General features: G+C 41.2%; 2 protein-coding genes across 5 annotated transcripts in view; one reads left to right on the top strand and one right to left on the bottom strand.

The window, feature by feature from the left end:
* Nucleotides 1-22,951, top strand: part of LOC132114489 (glutamate receptor ionotropic, delta-2-like) — a 398,065-nt gene that overhangs the window by 75,884 nt on the left and 299,230 nt on the right. The gene's annotated exons all lie outside the window — the stretch shown is intronic.
* Nucleotides 19,890-21,092, bottom strand: LOC132115167 (uncharacterized). Its single transcript, XM_059523564.1, has 2 exons — nucleotides 20,359-21,092; nucleotides 19,890-20,280 (listed from the first exon to the last, which is right to left on the bottom strand). Exons 1-2 carry the CDS (start codon nucleotides 20,779-20,781, stop codon nucleotides 19,894-19,896), a joined length of 810 nt encoding a protein of 269 aa, XP_059379547.1. The 5' UTR covers nucleotides 20,782-21,092; the 3' UTR covers nucleotides 19,890-19,893.

The raw sequence follows: 22,951 nt of genomic DNA, 5'->3' as shown, positions 1-22,951 counted from the left end.
TAAAATCTGTAGTTAAGTGCTTTGCTCAAGGACAAAACTCTGATACAACATTTACCGGTACCTGCCCTGGGCTTTAGCTACTAGGTCTATGTCATTCCAACTGCTGAGATAGACAGACAGGCAGACATACAGACAGACTGATGCAGGGTTGCAATTTCGAGAGCCATGTTATAAAGATAGATAGTTCTGTTTTGACAGAAACACATATGGAATATATCCAAAGGCACCATTTGTACAATTGAGAAGTTCATATTTCTCACAAAACTTCACTCCTACAGTCAATATCAAATTACATTTTATGAGTGTGGGATGCCACACTTGTATTAGAACAGCCTCTCTCTCTTTTCTTATAAAACAGTTGACACAAACAATCTTAAATATGCTGTAATGGAAAGAAACTTGGAACATCTCCAATTCAAATTCAAACACTTATAGCAAAGACTGACATAATGCAATAAATGCACTGTTTATTAACATTATCTCTTTTTTTTTTTTAAATAAAATAATATTTTAATTTAACTGTCATATATTTATTCATATATATTATATACCTTTATAAGCTTGGGTTATAACATAATATAGTTATTTGTTAAATCGTAATAATAAATGTAGAATGTGAATAATGTTAGCTAGTTTACAATTGGGCAAAGGTAAATAACATACAATTGTAAAGTTTTTCAATGTGATATTGTGTGATACTGTGTGACAGTATGCAATTTTGAACACATTGTGCACTTAAGGTAGAATAATGTGCCTGAAGGACTTTTAGGGTACAGATATGATGGGATTGGATAGTGAGCCTTTCCCATGTCATATTTGAGTCACAGACGGTAGATGAGCTTTGACAAGACCAAACGTCAAATAAGTAATAGGAAATTGCAATATACAGCTAATTTTTTAACAAAACAATATTCAAAATAGACAGTATATGGTATTTTGTGTGTGCAGGTGTTATGCACAAATGCAATAAAATGTGAATACGAAGTATGGTTTGCTAAATAAGTAAATGTATAGTGTTGTGTTTTACATGTTTTTTGTAAAGTTACCTGTTCATGAGATGGATTGGTTGAGGGAAGAAACTGTTCTGCCTGGCTCTTCTGGTGCTCAGTGCTCTGTAGCGCTGACCAGATGGCAACAGTTCAAAGAGGAATTGGCCTGGGTGTGAGGGGTGCAGACTGATTTTGCCAACCCTTTTACTCACTCTGGATGAGTACATTTCTTAGAGAGTGGGGAGGGATGTACCAGTGATTCACTCAGCAGTCCGGACTATCCGCTGTAGTCTTCTGAGGTCAGTTTTGATAGCTGAGCTGAACCAGACAGATATAGAAGTGCAGAGGAAGGATTCAATGACTGCAGAGTAGAACTGTATCAGCAGCTCCTGTGGCAGGTTGAACTTCCTCAACTGGCAAAGGAAGTACAGCCTCTGCTGGGTCTTTCTGACAATAGACTCTACGTGGAACTCCCACTTCAGGTCCTGAGAGATGGTGGTGCCCAGGAAGACTCCAGTATTTTCCCAGCCTCACTAGCTGCTGCCTGTCTGTCAGGAAGCTGGTGATCCACTGAAAGATAGAGGTGGGCAAAGAGAGCTGGGTTAATTTGGACTGGAGAAGGTTTGGGATGATAGTGTTGAAGTGCCAAGCTGAAGTCCACAAACAGGATCATCACATAAGTCCCTGGTTTGTCCAGATGTTGTTGGATATAATGCAGTCAGGTTACTAAACAGGTTACTAAAACCTAAAGATTCCTGATCAACTGCTGGAATGTCAAAAGATTTACACTTGTCTTTGACAAAGCACCTTGAATCTTAGTATTTTTCATTGAAAAATCTGTATAAGTGTTACTCTGTGTCTGGGCCAAAGAATCCAGATACTTTAGCTCAGTAATAGAACATAGCTCACTCTAATCAAATGAAAATGTTTTGTGATAAACGACTTCATTATTGTTAAAAACATATATTAGATATAGTTATTTTGGACTGGAGAAGGTTTGGGATGATAGTGTTGAAGTGCCAAGCTGAAGTCCACAAACAGGATCATCACATAAGTCCCTGGTTTGTCCAGATGTTGTTGGATATAATGCAGTCAGGTTACTAAAGCTGAAGCTGACTGCATTGGATATAATGCAGTCCCATTTTGACTGCATCATCCACAGATCTGTCTGTTTGCTAAACTGGGGTCCTTACTGGGGTCCAGTGATATCATTCAGGTGGACCAGCACCAGTCTTTCAAATGACTTCATGACCACAGATGTTAAACAACAGGTCTGTAGTCATTTAGTCCTGTGATTTTGGGTTTCTTTAGGATGGGGATTATGATGGAACATTTGAAAGGGACTTCGAATAGCTCCAATGATCTGTTGCAAATTTGTGTGAAGACTGAGGCCAGTTGGTCAGCACAGGATTTTAGAAAGGCTGGTGTAACTTCTTGTATTTTGTTTCTGAAAGAAATGACGCACATCATCTTCACTGATCCAAAGTGCAGGAGTGGGAGAGGGAGGTTGCTGGAGGTGTCAGAATTGGTGTGGAATGTGAGACAGGGTTTTTCAAACCTGCAATAGAACTCATTCAAATCGGCCAGTTGTTGATTCAACACAGTGCTGGGGAATGGTGTCTTGTACTTGTTGATGTTTTTCAATCCTTTCCACAATGAAGTTATTGACCGAAAACTGGATTCTCAGCTTTTCAGAGTAGTTTCTCTTAGCCACTCTAATCTTCTTTGCCAGTATGTTTTTGGCCTGTTTATATAAGACTGTCCCCATTCCTGTAAGCATCTTCTTTGGCCTGATGGAGCTGTCTGAGTTTTGCAGTGAACCACGGTTTGTCATTGTTGTAAGTTAAATGAGTCCTGGTAGGAATGCACATATACTCAAAGAAAGTGATGCATGATGTTATAGTGTCTGTGAGCTCATCCAGATCGGTGGCTCCAGCCTCAAAATCACTTCAATCAGTGCAGTTGAAGCAGGCTTGTAAATCCCGCTTTGCTTCATTAGTCCATCTTTTTATAGTCCTTATTACAGGTTTAACTGATTTCAGTTTCTGTCTGTAGGTCAGTATGAGATGAACCAGACAGTGATCAGAGAGCCCCAAAGCTGCCTGTGGGTACCAAGTGAAATGCATCCTTTATTTTGGTGTAACAGTGGTCCAGTATATTAATGTCTCTGGTAGGACGTGTAAAATGCTGTCTGTATTCTGGCAGTTCATGGGAGAGATTTGCTTTATTAAAGTCACCAAGAATGATTATAACGGAGTCCGGGTGTTGTTGTTCTGTGTCTGTGATCTGATCAGCCAGCTGTTGTAACGCTGCATTCGCGAATGCTTGTGGAGGAATGTAAACACTTATGAGAATGAACAAGAAAAACTCCCGTGGCAAGTAAAGGCTTACAGTTGATAAAAAGCACTTCTAGATCAGGACAGCATATCTTCTTCAACGCTGTTACATCAGTACACCACCTCGTTGATGTAGAAGTATGTCCCGCAGTCACGCCATTTCCCTGTTTATTCAGCATCACAATCTGCTCTGAACAGCTTGACAAGAGTGTCAGCTCGCTTCCCACATTTGTGCATCCAAAAGCACTTGAACAGCATCGCTGCTCCACAAACTACAATGTCCAGTAAAACATCAGAATAGTCGAAAACCAGTGAAATATTGGGTGTTCGTGTACTGCCGAATGTTCAGCAATTCGTCCCTGGTGAAACTGATTGTAGGAATATAACTAAAAACAGGACAAAGTAATAAAATCATAAAACAACTGTGGAGCCATCCATGGCGCCATCTTGGAGATATCAACCACATAAATACATTTTCACTCACGCTCAGTGTTTGGTCTCTCAGAGGAGTGAATTGCTGCACAACCCATCTGGCCCCAAGCATGTTTCTGACATGAATATCATTATGCTTGGTGGTCTCTCTCATCCATCTGCTCCCCCAGTATATGTACATACATAAAGGATCATTAGATATTAAATAGAGTTTTCTGATGCCTATCAACTAGTGGGGAGATAACAGAAGCATTTATCGTGGATGACAGATTTACATTGATTGCCAGTAAGGACAAAGAGGCCTCAGAAAAGTCATATGCAGGCCATTTTTCCTCTCATTGGAGCGGTTTTATGAACTGTACAAAATTAATTTTCTCAAAAAATTAAATTTCTAAAAATTAGGTTTGTAGGTATTATCTTCTATCCTTTCTTCTCATCCGTCATGGGTCATAAGGTGTTTTTTGTTTACTTTTTTTTTATCAATTACCTGCCTTTTGTTTGATAGATGTGCATGTGTGATACAGTAGCTGTGTGGTCTCCCACATGAATCCTTGCAGACTTATGACAGCTATTAAGTAATTCCCAAATCGATGGCTACAAGGCACTTCACCCGCTGGATTTGGTTTGCGAGGATTTCTGGAAATGAGTCTGAATATTGATCATCGTATTTCAAGGAATGCCTGACATCTGGAGTCCCTCTGGGTTGATTTGTCATTCCTCCCCCACCACCATTTGCATATTCCCCCTGTGTTTAATTCCCTTTTTAAACAGAGGCGTAATTAGTTGGAGCCACTGGAGCAGTTTTGGATTATGACTTTCAGAGAAACAAAAACATTTGATCTCATTTATAGCAGTTAAAGAAAGCAGTGAGGCTCACTGACCATTAGCTATGCACCGAACCAAAGCCTCTGGCACATTTGTAGAGAGCAAAGCCCTGAGCTATACTCTAAGGACCTTCAAAATATATGCAAACTCTCTTTATGTTATTTCAATCTGCCTTTAAAGGTGAGGGAAAGTGCTGGGTTTCAGAATAGTAAGTGACACTTTCCAAAAAAAATAAATAAAATAATTTAAAATTACAAGCAGAATACTGTGTTTTTGCTTTTGAGACCTATTGTAGATAATGGTATACAAATTTATAATGTTTTATTCATTTTAAAAACTTGTGATCTGTTATTTTCTATTTATTTATTTATTATAATTTCGATTTATACCAAAGACATGATATTTATCTCTAACATGTGTCCAATATTTTACATGCATGTTATCGCTTGTTTTCCCCCATAAAAGAACGCATGAGCATTGAGGGATAAAAATGATAAAAAGTTAAGTAATACTGTTTAGACCCTTTTCATGGCATGGCTAAACATATTATATTATTTAATTTTTTCACAAATACAAATATTTTCCTTTAAATTATTGGAAATATATGTTTATCAGTTAGTATAAAAATCTATCTATCATCACTATATCATCATAACATAAACCACTGAAGGAGAGCGTAAAGAACCCAAGTACAGTTTAAAAGACCCAAAACATGAACAAATACAAAATAAACAGAGACTTGACTTAGCATGACCACAAACTCACTAAACAGCAGATTACACATAGCAAAGCTAGACAAAGACAATAGGAACACAAGGACTATTTAAAAAAAGACTAATAAGCTAACAAGAAACACCTGCGATGAATAATCAAACAATGAACCAGTGAGGAAACAGTACACATGACACATGAAACATGGTACAGCAGAATTCATTATTCCACAGTGTGTTTATAATAAGGCAGCAGGTGCAATGCATACAGGTCTTTGCTGAGGAGCCGAGCCGGTGTACAGCAACCATGGCCTCAGGATTACCTGGGATTCAGCCAGTGCAAACAGGAGCAGAGTTTTCAATGAAAGAAACTTTAGCTTAACTGAATGCAAGTGCTCTAATGGGCCCTGCTGTAGTGATTTTAGCACTAGAGACAGGTCCCAAGAGGATATAGAGGGGGGCCGGGAAGGATTTATAAAACCTCTAAGGAACCCGATGAAGAGGGTATGCTTATCCAAAGACTTGCCATTCACAGGGTCATTGCACGCAGCAATAGCAGCAACCTGGACTTTAGGGGTGGAGGGAGAAAGCCTTCGCTCCAGCCCTTGCTGTAAAAAAGGAAAGCACAACCACAATCAGGCATCTTCGGGGGTTTTCTCGACACGTACAACACCACTCGATGAACAGGTTCCACTTCAAGGCATAAGCGTATCTCATAGACGGTGCTCTCGCCAAAGTGATGGTGTTTGCTACTTCTTGGGGTAGGTCACCAAGAACCTCAAAATAGTTCAGTTAATATTTAGTTTGACATCCTAAGGTTGATAATCAACACTGAACAAAAGTTAAACATCTCCTTCACTGACCATTTGTTGAAATCCTTTAAGAATTTCAGGGCCCTTTGTGTGCCCACAGAAAAAGTGCCAAGCACATATCTTTAATTGTGTTTAATCGTGTCTATATATTATATAGTGCAAAGAAAAACCAACCCTGATATCTATTGACAAGAACAGGAGGCTCATCACTTATGATGCTAATGCTAATCAATGGATATTTTTTTACATATGGATATGGTATAACAAGGTTATTTACTACATCCTGGTAGTTCATGCTAGTGCAGTTTTGTAGAAAAACTCATACAATTATTGTAGAAGTATGGTATGGCTTTACCATTCTCTGGGGCATTAATGCCTGACATAGTGTGATGATAATGTCATAGGTGACTTAATCCAGTGACCCTCTGGGCATAGAGAAGAGCATTGTGGTGCTCATCAGCCTTCACTCCAGTCTATGATTGTGACACAGGTTTCCAAGGGAACAGAGCCTGTAGAGCAGCATCCAGCAGAAACATGCAGGCTCATTCAGGCCCAACAGTACCAGCCTGTTTCATCCACTGTGCCCCAGCTTCCTCTCTCAGTCTCAGCACTGAGCAAGCCTTTGTCACGGTGACTCAGCTCCACGCAGTCAGACAGGAGACGAGCGAAAGGAAACCAAGAACAAATGTCTCATGACTCACGCCATTCATCCTGTCTTCTATTCTTGTTGCCTCTCTCCTTTCACTCAAAAGCAAAAAGAAAGAGACAAAAATTACTGCCGGAAGCATCTTGAAAAGTCAGTGGAACAAAAAAGACTGCACTTGTTTTGACTTTTTCTATTCATTTACAAACCATTATTCTTTATTTACATATAGAGATATATGTAAATCAATCCATTCATTCAGCAAGGATGCATTAAATTGATCAAAGATGGCATGGATTTGTACATTGTTACAAAAAAAGTTATAACAGTTTCCACAAACATATAAACTTTAACTAAAATAACTGTTTTTAACATTTATAACAGTAAGAAATATTTCTTAAGCATCAAATCAGCATATAAGAATCATTTCTGAAGGCTCATGTGACACTAAAGACTGGAATAATGGCTGCTGAAAGTGCAGCTTAGCCATCACAGGAATAATTTATAATTTAAATATATTGAAGTATTTCAAAATATAACCATTACTGTATATTTGATAGCATAAGAATATATATATATATATATATATATATATATATATATATATATATATATATATATATATATATATATATATATATATATATATAGAACAGACCAAAAGTTTGGACACACCTTCTCATTCAAAGAGTTATATTTATTTTCATGACTATGAAAATTGTAGAGTCACACTGAAGGCATCAAAACTATGAATTAACACATGTGGAACTATATATGGAATTATATACATAACAAAAAAGTGTGAAACAACTGAAAATATGTCATATTCTAGGTTCTTCAAAGTAGCCACCTTTTGCTTTGATTACTGCTTTGCACACTCTTGGCATTCTCTTGATGAGCTTCAAGAGGTAGTCACCTGAAATGGTCTTCCAACAGTCTTGAAGGAGTTCCCTGAGAGATGCTTAGCACTTGTTGGCCCTTTTGCCTTCAGTCTGCGGTCCAGCTCACCCCTAAACCATCTCGATTGGTTTTAGGTCCGGTGACTGTGGAGGCCAGGTCATCTGGCGCAGCACCCCATCACTCTCCTTCTTGGTCAAATAGCCCTTGATGCCTTCAGTGTGACTCTATAATTTTCATAGTCATGAAAATAAAGAACACTCTTTGAATGAGAAGGTGTGTCCAAACTTTTGGTCTTTACTGTACGTATATACACATGTAAAGCATTTAAAAATTCAAGACATCTGTTGTTTTTTCTTAACCTTTCTTCCAGTCCTGAACTCGTAATGCAGTGTTAGGTTCATGATGGTTCCTGTGACGGGCAGTACTCATTGTGAAAGAATGAGGGTAATTGATTATCTGAAGGTAAGTATCAATAAATTACCCTTAAATTAATAATGGTCTTGGCTCTTAGTTCTAAATTGCTTTGGCAACATGAACAGACAGCCACATGCTTCCACACATTCATATAGACACGGACTCCCACTCCTCACCCACTCCAATCAGAGTTGTCCAACAGGCTGACACACCCAGAATCCATTCGTTTGTCAATTAAAGGGAACATTGTGTTTATGAAGTGTCAGAATGATGAACAGACCTGCATCTCTGCAAACATCCAGTAGGCATGGAGGCATCAGTGCTTATGTAGGCTATTAAGTCAGGCAGCCATGCATCTCAATAGCAGAACACAGCCATGGGTTGGAGAGAGACAGACAGCATATGAGCTCAGTTTATTGGCCTGCTGTCTGCCAAGGCGACTTTTATTTAGAACGATAATTAAAGGCTCTAATGCACACCAGTATATGTGTGTATTGTAAGAGCTAGACGACGAATGATGGCGTGTGACATCATGGTAGTGGTGTCCCAATCCTTAAGGGAATATTTTAAATAAAAAAAAAATTAATAAAAAATATGGAATAAAAAAAAAAAAAAAAATGGAATATAGGAATAAAAAAAAAAAAAGAAACAAAAAACAATAAGTACTTGTTAGTCCTTGATTTTTAATGCATAAGCAAATGTTTACAAATTGTAAAGTTTTGCAGGTTTTCATTAAACAATAGTCAAGTAATGATGGTGATACATTCTACTCATAATGGTGTGTTACAGATCTATAGCTGTAAAAGCAAACACACAGATGGAATACATCTCCAGGGATCCACTCTTAAGTAATTGTCCATAGCTGGGTCATTGTACCTACTACATATATCATTGTGCCTTTGAGTGCGCACAGTTCAGAGAACTGTTGTCTGCACAAGCTTTCCTTTGTGAATCCATTGTCATAGTATCAGACGTGCTGTGCTGGCTTTTCTCCCAGAACCTCAGCATTTAAGAACATTTAGAACACCAGTGGGGAAGCGTAGCTACATTAATAACATCAGCTCCTTTCCACCTTATGATCCATTTTGTTTTTATGCTATTTTTAACAAGTCTTTCATTATGTTTATAGATGTTTCTGCATAGCCATTTCTTTCATATTAAGAACGTATTATTTTATTCTAATATAATTCATTATTCAATCATTTTAAATATTTTATATAGTGTTGTAAAGCTATGCACTTTAAAAGTACAGCATATGTGGACTGCAATATAAATTTGGCCCATGTTTTTATGTGCCTAAGGATCAAGTGCTTGTTCTTTTCTGAGGCGAAAGTCCAAAGTAATTCATACAGTGGGAGCAAGCCAAAGTCAAGGACAAGAATTGCTTCCCGAGCCAGACGTCTTATCGTTAAGCCTACCTGGATTTCTGCTCAAATTTCTGTCATTCTCAAAGTGGTAGTCAGTATGCTTGCTTAACTTTATTTTTTTTCTCAATCTTTTGTTATTCCCTCTCAATGGCCTTAAAGGACACGATAACCAAGGTAACCAGGGCTTATTTATGAGTATTGTTAAGTGATGATAAATTGATAGCTAATGACTGGCTGTCATTATTACAAGAAAAATTATAAAAAAAATTATTACAAGAAGGTCACTGAGACACTGTAGGCATATGCAGATTTGATAATGTTCCTTGTGAAAGGTGGTTTTATTTGCTGGGAAAATGAAGGTAAACATTCAGTTTTTTGGGGATCATTTTATATTCCTAATTTACATTTACATTTAGTCATTTTGCAGATGGTTTTATTCAAAGCGGCTTACAATTGGTGACTATAACGACCTCAAAGCATTCTGGTTTCACATGGGAAATATTTGTCTGAGCTGGGAACCTGGGGACTGCTTAAAAGGAATATTTCACCCCAAAATTTTAATTCTGTCATCATTTACTTACTATCATGTTGTTCTAAAACCGTAAAATTTTCTTTCCTCCATGGAACACAAAATAACAATTGTTATTGTACTTTTCCATCCAATTATTCCCTATGAGGCCTGAGACTTTCTATATAAAAGACTCAAAAGCACCATAAAGGCAACTTAAAAGTGGTCCATATGACTTGTGCACTATATTCAGACTTTTGAAGCAATTCATTAGCATTGTGTATGATTAAAAACGTCTCTAGGTTATGTATGTAACCCTAGTTCCTCGAGGGAACAAGACGCTGCGTCGAACAACGCTTTGGGGAACGCGCTTAGCGTGAGCGACTCTGAATATCGTGTGTAATCAGTCCAATGGAAGAGCGTGACGTCACAGGAGGGGTGACGTTAGCGACCAGGAAGCTATAAAAGCACGTGCCGCGCAGCTGGCGTCAGCTTCGAGTACCAGCACGCGCCGGCAGGGGTGCCGGGGGTATGGCTCCGAGACGCAGCATCTCATTCCCTCAAGGAACTAGGGTTACATACATAACATAGAGACGTTCCTCTTCAGGAACTTGAGCTGCGTCGAACAACGCTTTGGGAAATGAGCACCAACGCCGCCAGACTATCAAACCCCTGCCTAGTGTGTATCCGAAGAGCACAGCTTAGGACAAGAGGACAGAAGCGCCTGGAGTGACTGGCATGTCTAGGCCATAGAATTTAACAAACGTAGAAGGCGTGGACCACCCTGCAGCATTGCAGATGTCCAGCATGGATACACCTGCTAGGAAGGCCTTGGAGGCCACCATACCCCGAGTAGAGTGAGCCTTGGCTCCCGACAGCGGGGGACGACCAGAGGACTCATAGGTGGCGTTGATAGCCTCGACTATCCAATGACTAATAGTCTGCTTAGAAGCAGGAGAACCCCTCTTGGGGGGACCATAGCATAAAGCAATAAAAGCAATTGGTCAGTTTTTCTCAATAGGGCAGCTCTGTGGACGTATGCGTCCAGCGCTAGAACTGGACACATACAATTTAGCTTCGCTTGGTCGGGCTCCCGAAAGGGAGGAGGACAGAAGGTCTGCAGCACTACAGGTCGTGGTGTAACAGAGGGAACCTTAGGAACATATCCCGCTCGAGGGTATATGAACGCTTTGGTCATGCCAGGTGCAAACTCAAGATAAGTGTGGGCCACATAGAGGGCCTGAAGATCTCCTACTCTCCGCAGAGAGGTGATAGCCAACAGAAAGGAGGTTTTAAGTGTAAGATGTCTGTCTGAAATATCTTGAATGGGTTCAAATGGGGGTTTGCACACTGCCTCTAACACCACAACCAAGTCCCACGGGGGAATACGGGACCGTACTGGAGGTCTTAGCCTCAGTGCACCGCGGAGGAAACGTGTAACTAGGGGGTGTCTTCCCAAAGACTGGCCATTGAGAAGGGCATGGTAGGCCGCAATGGCCGCCACGTAAACCTTCAGCGTGGGTCAACCCTGCAGAGAGCCTGGCCTGTAGAAACTCCAGAAATGTACCAACTGGGCAGTTTGCTTGGTCTAGCTGGCGGTCTCTGCACCATGAGGTGAAGAGTTTCCACCTCAGGGCGTACAGTTTCCTCATTGAGGGAGCTCTGGATTGGAGGAGGGTCTCAACAACCTCGGTTGAGAGACCAGCTGCTAATAGTTGTGCCCCCTCAGGGGCCACACCCACAGCTTCCACAACTCCGGGAGAGGGTGAATTATCGTGCCCTGCGCCCGTGAGAGTAGGTCTGTCCTGATCGTTATCTCCCATGGAGAGCCGTTGAGGAGCGAGACCAGATCTGCGAACCATACTCTCCCCGGCCAGAACAGGGCTACTAATAACAGACAGACCCCGTCCCGGCGTACTCTCTCCAGAACTCCCGGGGGCAGAGCAATAGGGGGAAAGGCGTACAGACGAAGCCTCGGCCAGGTCTGTACCATAGCGTCCAGTCCCAGAGGAGCTGGATGAACTAGAGGGAACTAAAGGGGACATTGTGATGTCTCTTGAGTCGCAAAAAAGTCTACTTGAGCCCTGCCAAACACTCTCCATATCTGCTTCACCACCTCTGGGTGTAGTCTCCATTCCCCGGGCCTCGGCCCCTGCCTCGACAGTATGTCTGCTCCCATATTTACTTTCCCAGGAATATATACTGCTCTTAATGAGAGGAGTTTGCTGTGGGACCACACCAGGATCTGGTGGGGCAGACCTCCCTGGTGGTTGATGTAAGAGACCACCGATGTGTTGTCGGTGCGCACCAACACATGGTGACCCCTTAGGTCTGGGAGGAAGTGCTTCAGTGCACGATAAACTGCGAGCATTTCTAGACAATTGATATGCCATGTGTAATGATTAAACTTCCTAATCGTCGGGAAGAAGGAGGCGGGAACCGGCGGACAATCAAAATGAAACTTTAATAACAAAATAAACACAAAACAGCGCACCAGCCCCTCACGGACGACTGGTCCTCTCTCGTCCTTCACTGTCGTCGCTCCAGTTTTATATCCTTCCATCTCCTCCGTGGGCCTCGAGACCGGCGGGTCGAACAGGTGTAGCTCATCTCCAATCACTCCACCGGCATCGCTCCCATGTCCCTCGGCCCCGCCCCACTCGTCACACCATGTTAGATGGCGACCGCTCCACAGACCACGGGCAGGGTGGCCACTCATGACTGCACCCCAGCCGGTGAGAGATGCCTCCGTCGCTAGTATTACACGGCAACAAGGAGCTCCCAGCACCGGGCCCTGATTCAAGAACCAAGGTTTCTTCCACATGTCTAAGGCAGGGAGGCAGCGCCGCGTGACCTTGATAGTGCGAAGTAGATTGCCCCTTGGGGAAAATCCCTTGGTCTTGAGCCACCACTGTATGGGTCTCATGTACATCAGGCCAAGAGGTATCACGTTGGTAGTAGCAGCTGCCATCAGACCCAACTAGAGTTGTTCCGATTTCGATACTAGTATCGGAAATATCACCGATACCACAACAAATTCTGGCATCGGCGAGTACATGAACCCATATACCGATCCGATACCATTTTCTTAAATGACCTAGTTATGACCGCTAGCTTTGCCTAACCGCTGCACGATTCTTCTTCGCTGCTCAGAATGCATTGAAAACACAGAAAGTTGTGCCGTGTTGCCACAAGCAACCCCTGTTTAGAGCAGCGAAGAAGAAATGAAAACACGTTAGCAGCACTGATCTATATATGACTGGATCGCTCATCGCGTTCTAAACTGCCAACATACAGTGAAGCTGCTTCTATATTATAAATCAGTGGTTAGTAGTATGTCCGCTGTTTAGCAGTATTTCAGACTGGACCAACCAGACAGTAAAACGGCGACTAGGGATGCCACAAGTACTGGCACTTCACTACCAAGTCGGTGCTGAAAATTAAAAAATGTGATGATACCAGCGTCTCTGTAGAACCGGTAGTAAGTTTGAGTATATTCGTTACCCGCAGCTGCGTTCAGTCGCTTCCGTGTTAGTCTAAGCGCAGGGCTCCAGACTGTAGCCGAATATATATACTAGTGTCTGTGAATATTAAACTGCAAAATAATATTTAAATATTACTCCTGCAAATTCTACATCTCTGTGGCTGACGGGCGCAGATGCGCGGGAGCTCGCTGTTTTGTAGTCTCATGCCATGTGTCACTATATGAGGACACAAACACATATACCGTCACTTCATGAGAATTTAACGTTTCATTTGAGAAAACTGTTCGGTTTAACGTGAGTAAATTGACAATATATTAAGCTACTGTTGTAGCCTACAGTAGATTTAGCTATGTCCATGTAGTAATAATAATACATCTCTATTAATAATAATAATTATGCCTCGACGGTTCCTTGATTTTTACTTGTTTTGTTGTAAAGAGATTATCTGATTAATATAGTATTTTTTATATTCCTAGACTTATTTGTTACAGTTTTTTATACAGTTATATTGTAAAACTAAAATACCTTTTTTAGTTTGCGGTGTTAGATTTTTGGCTGCATTTGAAGTTCTTTTTCGCTTAAGAAAATAAATAATATTACTGTCAAATTCATGTCAGATAATAAAAATACTGGAATAAATACAGTAGTTCACCATGTATTTGTTCATGTTTTATTAAGGGATAAGTCTGAAGCACACCATAAAATAATTCTAGCAATTAACACAGGGCTAGTAGTATATACAGCTGTATATACAGATACACACCCAGGTATCGGATCAGTACTCGGTATCGGCCAATACCCTGAGCCCAGGTATTGGAATCGGTATCAAGAAGAGAAAAAGGGTATCGGAACATATCTAGACCCAACAATCTCTGAAATTGTTTGACAGTAAGTGACTGGCCTTCTCTGAGTCTCTCGACTGAGATGAGGATCGACTCGATACGAGCAGGGGACAATCGTGCCTGCATCGCGGTCGAATGCCATACTACGCCTAGATAGGTGGTTCACTGAACCGGAGAAAGTACATTCTTCTTGGCGTCTAGTCTCAAACCCAGCTCCCCTATATGTGCGAGAGAGACATCTCGATGCCGAGACGCAACCTGCTCTGACTGAGCTAAAATCAACCAATCGTTGATATAGTTGAGAATGCGGATGCCCTGCATGCACAGGGGGACCAGAGCCATGTTTACACATTTTGTGAACGTGCGGGGTGAGAGTGCAAGGCCGAAGGGAAGTACTCGATATTGGTAAGCTTCGCCCCTGAAAGAGAATCTCAGAAACTTCCTGTGTTGTGGAAGGATGGATATATGGAAGTGTGAAGGCCACAGCCATGGCCTCACAACCAGTTTAAGAGCGGTAACCTCATGTACTTAGTTTGTGCTGTTTTTCTTTAGGATTAGTTTGTATGCATTTTTCATTCACATTTGTTGCAAACATTTATTTAGTTAAAAATAACTCACAGGACACAAAGGTCATTTCACATACATTGTATTTTATTTAGTTGACCATACAGAAGTATAGTTTTGGGAGCGCTCACCATTAGTTACTTTTGTCATTTTGTTTGTGTAATTATTTGTTTCTGAGCTTACCAGTGTTGGATTCCACACCCGGGAGAGATCCAGGAAGTTGGCTGGCTTAAAGGGGTGGCGGTTGGAGCAGGAGCAGTTTTATAGGGGAGGTGGCCTAATTGGACACTACCATTGTTTATGTCCTGGGGGGATAGCTCATTCTCTGCTTAGATATTCTGGGGTTTGGATTTATATTATATTGAGTTCTTTTGTTGAATTAAGATTAATTAAATGTTTATTACTTTTGAAATAAGTTTTATGTAGATTTTGCTGTTATTTGTAGCTTGTGTAGTAGTGTTGTTGTTGTTAGTCTTCCCCTGTGTGTTAAAATTGGTCTGTTCAGCCAATATATAAGTCCCCGTTGTTTCTTTGTAAGAGTTAGTTGTATTTTTTGTTTAGAGCTTTAGTTACTGTTTGTTTATTTGACTTTTGTTTTTTTTTCAATTCAATTCAATTCAAGTTTATTTGTATAGCGCTTTTTACAATACAAATCGTTACAAAGCAACTTTACAGAAAATTATGTTTCTACAATATTTAGTAGTAGCTAGTAGTTTGTGCACGTTTGACAGGATTTTAGAAAAATAAAAATAATAATAATAATACAAGACGTAGTCAGCTAGATGATGAACTATCAATATTATTAATTAATAGTAATTATAGGATGCAGTCACACATGTAGCAATAATTGTTAGTTCTGTTTGTTGATTCAAGATTAGGATCATCTGGGGTCCTCTGAGGGTCAGCATCATCTCTTCTCAGGGGTTCTGGATCCAGACTGGAGCTTGTGTAAATCCTAGTTACCACGGGATGTAAATCCCGTGGCAAAACATAGAAACAAAATAGAGACATCATTAGCATAGCTGCTGATCCAACAAAGTAAAATTAGTTTAACCCAAGCTAAAGAATAAAAATGCAGATGCAACTACACTCACAATTTAAGAGATACATTATTCGAATGCTTGGCGAAAGAGATGCGTTTTTAATCTAGATTTAAACAGAGAGAGTGTGTCTGAACCCCGAACATTATCAGGAAGGCTATTCCAGAGTTTGGGAGCCAAATGTGAAAAAGCTCTACCTCCTTTAGTGGACTTTGCTATCCTAGGAACTACCAAAAGTCCAGTGTTTTGTGACCTTAGGGTGCGTGATGGGTTGTAGCGTGGTAGAAGGCTAGTTAGGTACGCAGGAGCTAAACCATTTAGGGCCTTATAGGTAAGTAATGATAATTTGTAACTGATACGGAACTTAATAGGTAGCCAGTGCAGAGACTGTAAAATTGGGGTAATATGATCATATTTTCTTGACCTGGTAAGGACTCTAGCTGCTGCATTTTGGACTACCTGTAGCTTGTTTATTGACGAAGCAGGACAACCACCTAGAAGTCCATTACAATAGTCCAGTCTAGAGGTCATGAAAGCATGAACTAGCTTTTCTGCATCAGAAACAGATAACATGTTTCGTAGCTTGGCAATGTTTCTAAGATGGAAGAATGCGGTTTTTGTAACATTGGAAATATGATTTTCAAAAGACAAATTGCTGTCCAATATAACACCCAGGTTTCTGACTGTAGAGGAAGTAACAGTACATCCGTCTAGTTGCAGATTGTAATCTACAAGATTCTGTGTGGTGTTTTTTGGTCCAATAATTAATATCTCTGTCTTATCCGAATTTAATTGGAGAAAATTGGAGGAGCTGAGTATCATCAGCATAACAGTGGAAGCTAATTCCGTATTTTCTAATAATATTACCAAGGGGCAACATGTATATTGAAAATAGAAGGGGACCTAGGACGGATCCTTGTGGCACTCCATATTTTACTGATGATAAATGAGATGACACCCCATTTAAGTAAACAAAATGGTAGCGATCGGACAGGTAGGATCTAAACCATCTTAGAGCCTGCCATTGAATACCTGTATAGTTTTGTAATCGATCTATGAGTATGTCATGATCTATGGTGTCGAACGCAGCACTAAGATCAAGTAAGACTAGAAATGAGATGCAGCCTTGATCTGACGCAAGAAGCAGGTCATTTGTAATTTTAACAAGTGCAGTTTCTGTGCTATGGTGGGGCCTAAAACCTGACTGAAATTCTTCATACAGATCATTTTTATGCAGGAAGGTGCTCAATTGAGCAGACACAACTTTTTCTAAAATTTTAGACATAAATGGAAGATTTGAAATAGGCCTATAATTTGCCAGTACACTAGGATCTAGTTTTGGTTTCTTAATAAGAGGCTTGATAACCGCCAGCTTGAATGGTTTTGGGACGTGACCTAAAGATAACGACGAGTTAATGATATTGAGAAGCGGTTCTTCGGCTACAGGTAACAGCTCTTTTAGTAATTTAGTGGGTACAGGATCTAATAAACATGTTGTTGGTTTAGATACAGTGATAAGTTTATTTAGCTCTTCCTGTCCTATATTTGTAAAGCACTGCAGTTTATCTTTGGGTGCGATGGATGAAACTGAAGTGTTAGACGCTGTAGAATCTACATTCGCTATTGTATTTCTAATGTTATCTATTTTATCAGTGAAGAAATTCATAAAGTCATTACTATTTAACGTTGGTGGAATATTTGAATCAGGTGGCGTCTGGTAATTTGTTAATTTAGCCACTGTGCTAAATAAAAACCTTGGATTGTTTTGGTTATTTTCAATGAGTTTGTGGATATGCTCTGCCCTAGCAGTTTTTAGAGCCTGTCTATACCTGGACATACTGTTTTTCCATGCAATTTTAAAAACTTCCAAGTTAGTTTTTCTCCATTTGCGTTCAAGACTACGAGTTACTTTCTTGAGAGAGTGAGTATTACTGTTATACCATGGCACAGTACGTTTTTCTCTAACCTTTTTCAATTTGATGGGGGCAACAGCTTCTAATGTATTAGAGAAAATAGTGCCCATGTTGTCAGTAATTTCGTCTAATTCATGTGTATTTTTGGGTACAAATAGCAGTTGAGATAGATCAGGCAGGTTATTTGCGAAACTGTCTTTGGTGGCTGGAACAATAGTTCTGCCCAGACGGTAACGCTGAGACATATAGTTAATATCAGTTATACGCAGCATGCACGATACAAGGAAATGGTCTGTAATATCATCACATTGGGGTACAATATCTATAGCAGTAAGATCGATTCCATGCGATATAATTAGATCTAGTGTATGATTAAAACGATGAGTGGGCCCGGTGACATTTTGCTTGACTCCAAAGGAGTTTATTAGGTCAGTAAACGCAAGTCCTAATGTATCATTTGCATTATCAACGTGAATATTAAAATCTCCCATGATTAGCGCCTTATCAACTGTAACTAGAAGGTCTGAGAGGAAATCTGTAAATTCTTTTAGGAATTCTGTATACGGCCCTGGTGGTCTATACACAGTAGCCAGAGCAAGAGATACATTAGATTTCTTTTGCATGTCTGACAGTGTAACATTTAGCAGAAGTATTTCAAAAGAGTTAAACCTGTATCCTGTTTTCTGGGTAACATTGAGAATATCACTATATATTTGTGGTACCCATGAAAAATGAGTACACAATATGGTTGTGTGAATAATAATATCTTCCTTCTATGCCTTTCATATGGACATTCATGAAGTACTTTATTTTTTTTTACTTTGCACGGACACTTGAAACAGAGACTTTTATTTTGACACGGGATCGCGCTTTCGGGCTATCTCTGCAGCTTCCGCTCACACTGGAGCTGGCAGAGAACAGACGCGATTCCCGACTCTCTTCTTTCTTTCCTGTATTTTCAGGTATATAGTACAAATGTTCGGGGAAAACTTGACTAAATAGGGTAACATCCATTTAATTACAATGTACAGTGAGGGCTGGTTGTGAGAGTTTGATAACTTACATCTGTGATTTCTAAAAGTGTTCATACTGAGGTAAAACTACTGTAAATACTCCTGTGTAATGCAATATTTGAGTCTAACATGTTTATTCAGTGTCTCAGATCTAAATGTTCCATTGAGTTATGTGTAAAAGTTAATTGTTTATGTTATATGTTATGTGCAAAGCTCACTCTGAACTCGCGCTTGGCGCGCTTGATGGTCACGTGACCAGCTCATGCAGAAGTGTGTAACGGCAGCCTAAATAGCTGTTAATGCTTTGAAATGTTGATTTTTGACAAACTAATGGTGAAACAAATGTCACAAATGTTTTAAGAGTTGAAACAGACTTAAAATATGCACTTAGGTGAATAATCAAAGTAATAACTTGCTAGATTTGACTGTTGACCCATGAGAAAGTATGGAAAGAGTATTGTTATATGTTCAAACAGGTTAAATGAGAAAAAGACAAACAATGAAAAGAGATTATATGAGTTTATTTTTGTGGTTTAAGAAACTGGTGGATGTTGAAGATTGATTTGTTGTCAATAAACACACGATACAGAGGAGCTGGCAGAGAACAGACGCGATTCCCGACTCTCTTCTTTCTTTCCTGTATTTTCAGTAATTTGTCTGCTAGGTCTCCGGAGGCGGGGCCTGCAACATATTGTTGCAACAACTCCTCCACGACCAGTCTGACGGGGCTCATGCTTATAACAGTAGTTTGGTGGAGTAGACTCATTTAGACCAAAATAATCATTTGGTTTTAGCCAGGTTTCAGTCAAGCAGAGTACATCAAAACTATTTTCTGTGATCATTTCATTTACAATAACTGCTTTGGGTGTGAGTGATCTAATATTTATGAGCCCAAACTTTAAAAATTGTTTTTGTTCATTTACTTTACATTTTTCTGGTTTAATTACGATAAGATTTTTTCTAGATCCTACATTATATTTTGACCTCACTATTCGGGGAACAGACACAGTCTTAATAGTTTTTACAGCACAAGTACTTTTATCATTTAAGCGGGTGGAACAAAAGTCATCATAGTAGTTATTAGAGAATTGTCTTACTAGTCACATGGAGCGAAGTGTCCTGGAGATGTTGTCAGAGAGCAGCTCCGCTCCGATTCTGCTGGGGTGTAATCCATCAGCGCGAAACAGCCTAGGATGCTCCCAGAAAAGATTCCAGTTATTAACAAATAGCAGTTTCTGTTCTTTACACCATGACAACAACCATTCATTTAAAGCAAAAAGTCTACTGAACCTTTCGTGTCCTCGTCGATACGTGGGCAGTGGTCCAGACACGACGATCGTCGCCGCGGGCGTCATGCTGCGAACCGTCTCGATCAGGCTGCTGAAGTCCCTCTTCAGCGTCTCCGTCTGCCGCAGCGTGGTGTCGTTAACCCCGGCGTGAAGCACGACCGCTCTGGGGCTCTCGTCGACCTTCAGGATCGCGGGTATCTGCGCAGAAACATCGAGAACACGAGCACCAGGCAAACAATGAGTGTGCACTTTACCTTCGGCTAACGTAGCACCTACGTGTCGGACGATGGAGTCTCCGATGATCACAGCGTCGCGTCCTGTCTCACGGAGGGGAGCGAAGCGGTTCCGGATGGAGATGTCGAAGGCAGGAGGGGGAGAAGTCGTCGCCCGGGACCCGGCTCGCGTCCTCCGCTGTGGATGCACCCAGGGTCCGTGGTGTCCCGGCGTCGCAGTGAAGGACATCTGGGAAGATCGCGTCCTGGGTGCACCGGGCCTGTGCAGAGAAACACACGGAGTAGACGTGGTGGGACTGTTAGCAGATCGCTGTATACTTACCCCGGACTTGTGAGCGTCAGCCCGGGATGATTCCAGCGCGGCTCTCCGCTCTCTCAGCTGGGCCTGCCTCACCTCCAGGTCGCGAATCTGCTTTCCCACGGCCTCAAGCTCGAGCTGCACAGAGTGGAGACATTCATCCGCCATTAAAGCAAGTAACAGTGAGTACAGCAGTGGTAATGTGTGTGAATAGAGTATGAGCAATGTTAGCGCAGTTAGCTGCAACCACGCCGCTGATGCTAACGGGCTAAAAGCTAATAGCGGACCCGGGAGATCAAAATAAAACTAGTGTTAGCGAGGCGCTCTGATTGTTTTTGTTGTAGAATACAATAGAGGATATATTCACACGTTATATAAACGGAAACGATGATGTATAAAATTGATTTTTGAGTTAAAAATAGTCAATGAAAAGAATATAGTGACGGAGCTCAAACGCAGTACAGCCGCCAACAACAAACAGGAAGTGACGTATAGGAACTCAATACTCAGTTTTGTTTTTGGGCCCAAACCTTTATTTTCACTTTGTTGTCATGATTTTTGGGAAATAAAAATCCTTATTTTTTAATTTCCCTTGCGACTCCTCTTGCTTAACTGCTTGGTCCCTGACAGGAAGTATGCATCTTTGAGATCTATTGTGACAAACCAGTCCTTGGACCTGATCTGAGCTACAACATGCTTGATTGTGAGCATTTGGAACTTCAATCTCATTACTGAATGATTTAAGACCCTCAAGTCTATAATCGGACGCAACCCCCCATCCTTCTTTGGAACTATAAAATACCGGCTGTAAAATCTGGACTCCCTGTCTTGAGGAGGGACCACCTCGATGGCCTCCTTCTCTAATAGGGTTTTCACTTCCTGTTCCATAACCAGACCCTGCCTGGGTCTGTGGTGGCGAATCCCTGTCGACCGACTTCACATCGACCTCCTCGGAGGAAGAGAGGCAGGGCGTCGATCCCTCTCCCTGGGTGGAAGGAACCGCAGAGCGTGCTTCCGTATCCAGAGATTGGGCGCCGGATCTGGCAGAAGTGGAAGGAGATAGGGACTGGCCCGTCTCCATTCCCTCTACCAAATCCACTTGCGAACCCCACGAGTTCATCCGCCGTTCTGCCTCGGCAGAAGCGGGACCAGCACCGCGGGGAACGCTGGCGAAGGCCCCCTCCTCGAATAGGGCCCTCCTGGAACGAAGCAGCCGCACCGACATACGCTCGCAAATCGGACAGTCGGCCCCCTCGAGAGCCGACTCAGCGTGCTTCGCTCCCAGGCAAACCACACATAAGCTGTGTGTATCCCCACCCGTTATATATCGCGGGCAGGGAGGAACACACAACCTATAACGTGATTTGGAATCACCATCAGTATGCTTGGATTTCGCCTTGCTCTTCGGCATGACTTGGAGCTCTAACTGGACAGACAACAGTAAATAAGACTCACAAGACAAACAAGTGACATTCACACACAGAGCGCTTGCTGAAAGACGTGAAGCTGATGCCAGCTGCGCGGCACGTGCTTTTATAGCTTCCTGGTCGCTTACGTCACCCCGCCTATGACGTCACGCTCTTCCATTGGACTGATTTCACAAAATATTCAGAGTCGCTCACGCTAAGCGCGTTCCCCAAAGCGTTGTTCGACGCAGCTCGAGTTCCTGAAGAGGAACAGCCATGAACATGAATCCCTGATCACAGACTTTTCAGTTTCAGGAAAAATGTTCCTTTTCCTATGGTATTGATGAAGCTAAAGCAGTTTCAGGGTTTATTTGATGTAAATAAGTAATAAAATGAGTCCTCAGTGTTATGTGATCATATCATTTATAATTTGCCTTTCTTTTGTGTGATATTGATTTGAAGTGACCCCTTCCAGTGTGTAAAAGAGAAGTGTGGAGGCGTTTTTGACTGGCATGACATCTCTCTTGTCTCTCGACACTCGTCTTCCTCTCTCCCTCAAACTCAAACTCTCTCTTTTACCCACCTCCACCATCCTTCTTTCATTCTAATTTTGTCCATGCTGTACACAACTGAGAAATTAAAGGACTAAAGAACACTTTTCTTTAGGTTCTGCAAGTGACCCTCCACAGTTCAACAAACAAAGTGGAATTTAGAGTTACAATAAATTTGATCATTTTTATGAAGTTAAAACCTTCTGATGATTAAACAGTGCTATCCGAAGTTAGAAAACAATTCTAGCTTCACAGTATGGATTTCGAGATCCTGTTTGGAGCAATTACTGTCTTTTCAACAGCACAAAAACTGGAAAGATGCAGGAATAATATAATATACTGTAGGTGTGAACAGAATTAGCTACAAAATTCAATTCAGTA

The sequence above is a fragment of the Carassius carassius genome, chromosome 34 (genome assembly GCF_963082965.1).
Source record: "Carassius carassius chromosome 34, fCarCar2.1, whole genome shotgun sequence".
Lineage (NCBI taxonomy): Eukaryota > Metazoa > Chordata > Actinopteri > Cypriniformes > Cyprinidae > Carassius > Carassius carassius.
The sequence above is the reverse complement of the archived record's forward strand: the minus strand, read 5'-3'. Positions and strand labels throughout refer to the sequence as shown.

What these genes read in the sequence shown, in the direction of transcription:
- LOC132115167 (XM_059523564.1), bottom strand. Translation starts at nt 20,781, where the DNA reads ATGGCGGATGAATGTCTCCACTCTGTGCAGCTCGAGCTTGAGGCCGTG. An exon ending in GAGACTCCATCGTCCGACAC is followed by an intron (nt 20,281 to 20,358) that starts GTAGGTGCTACG and finishes GTTTCTGCGCAG; the next exon opens with ATACCCGCGATCCTGAAGGT.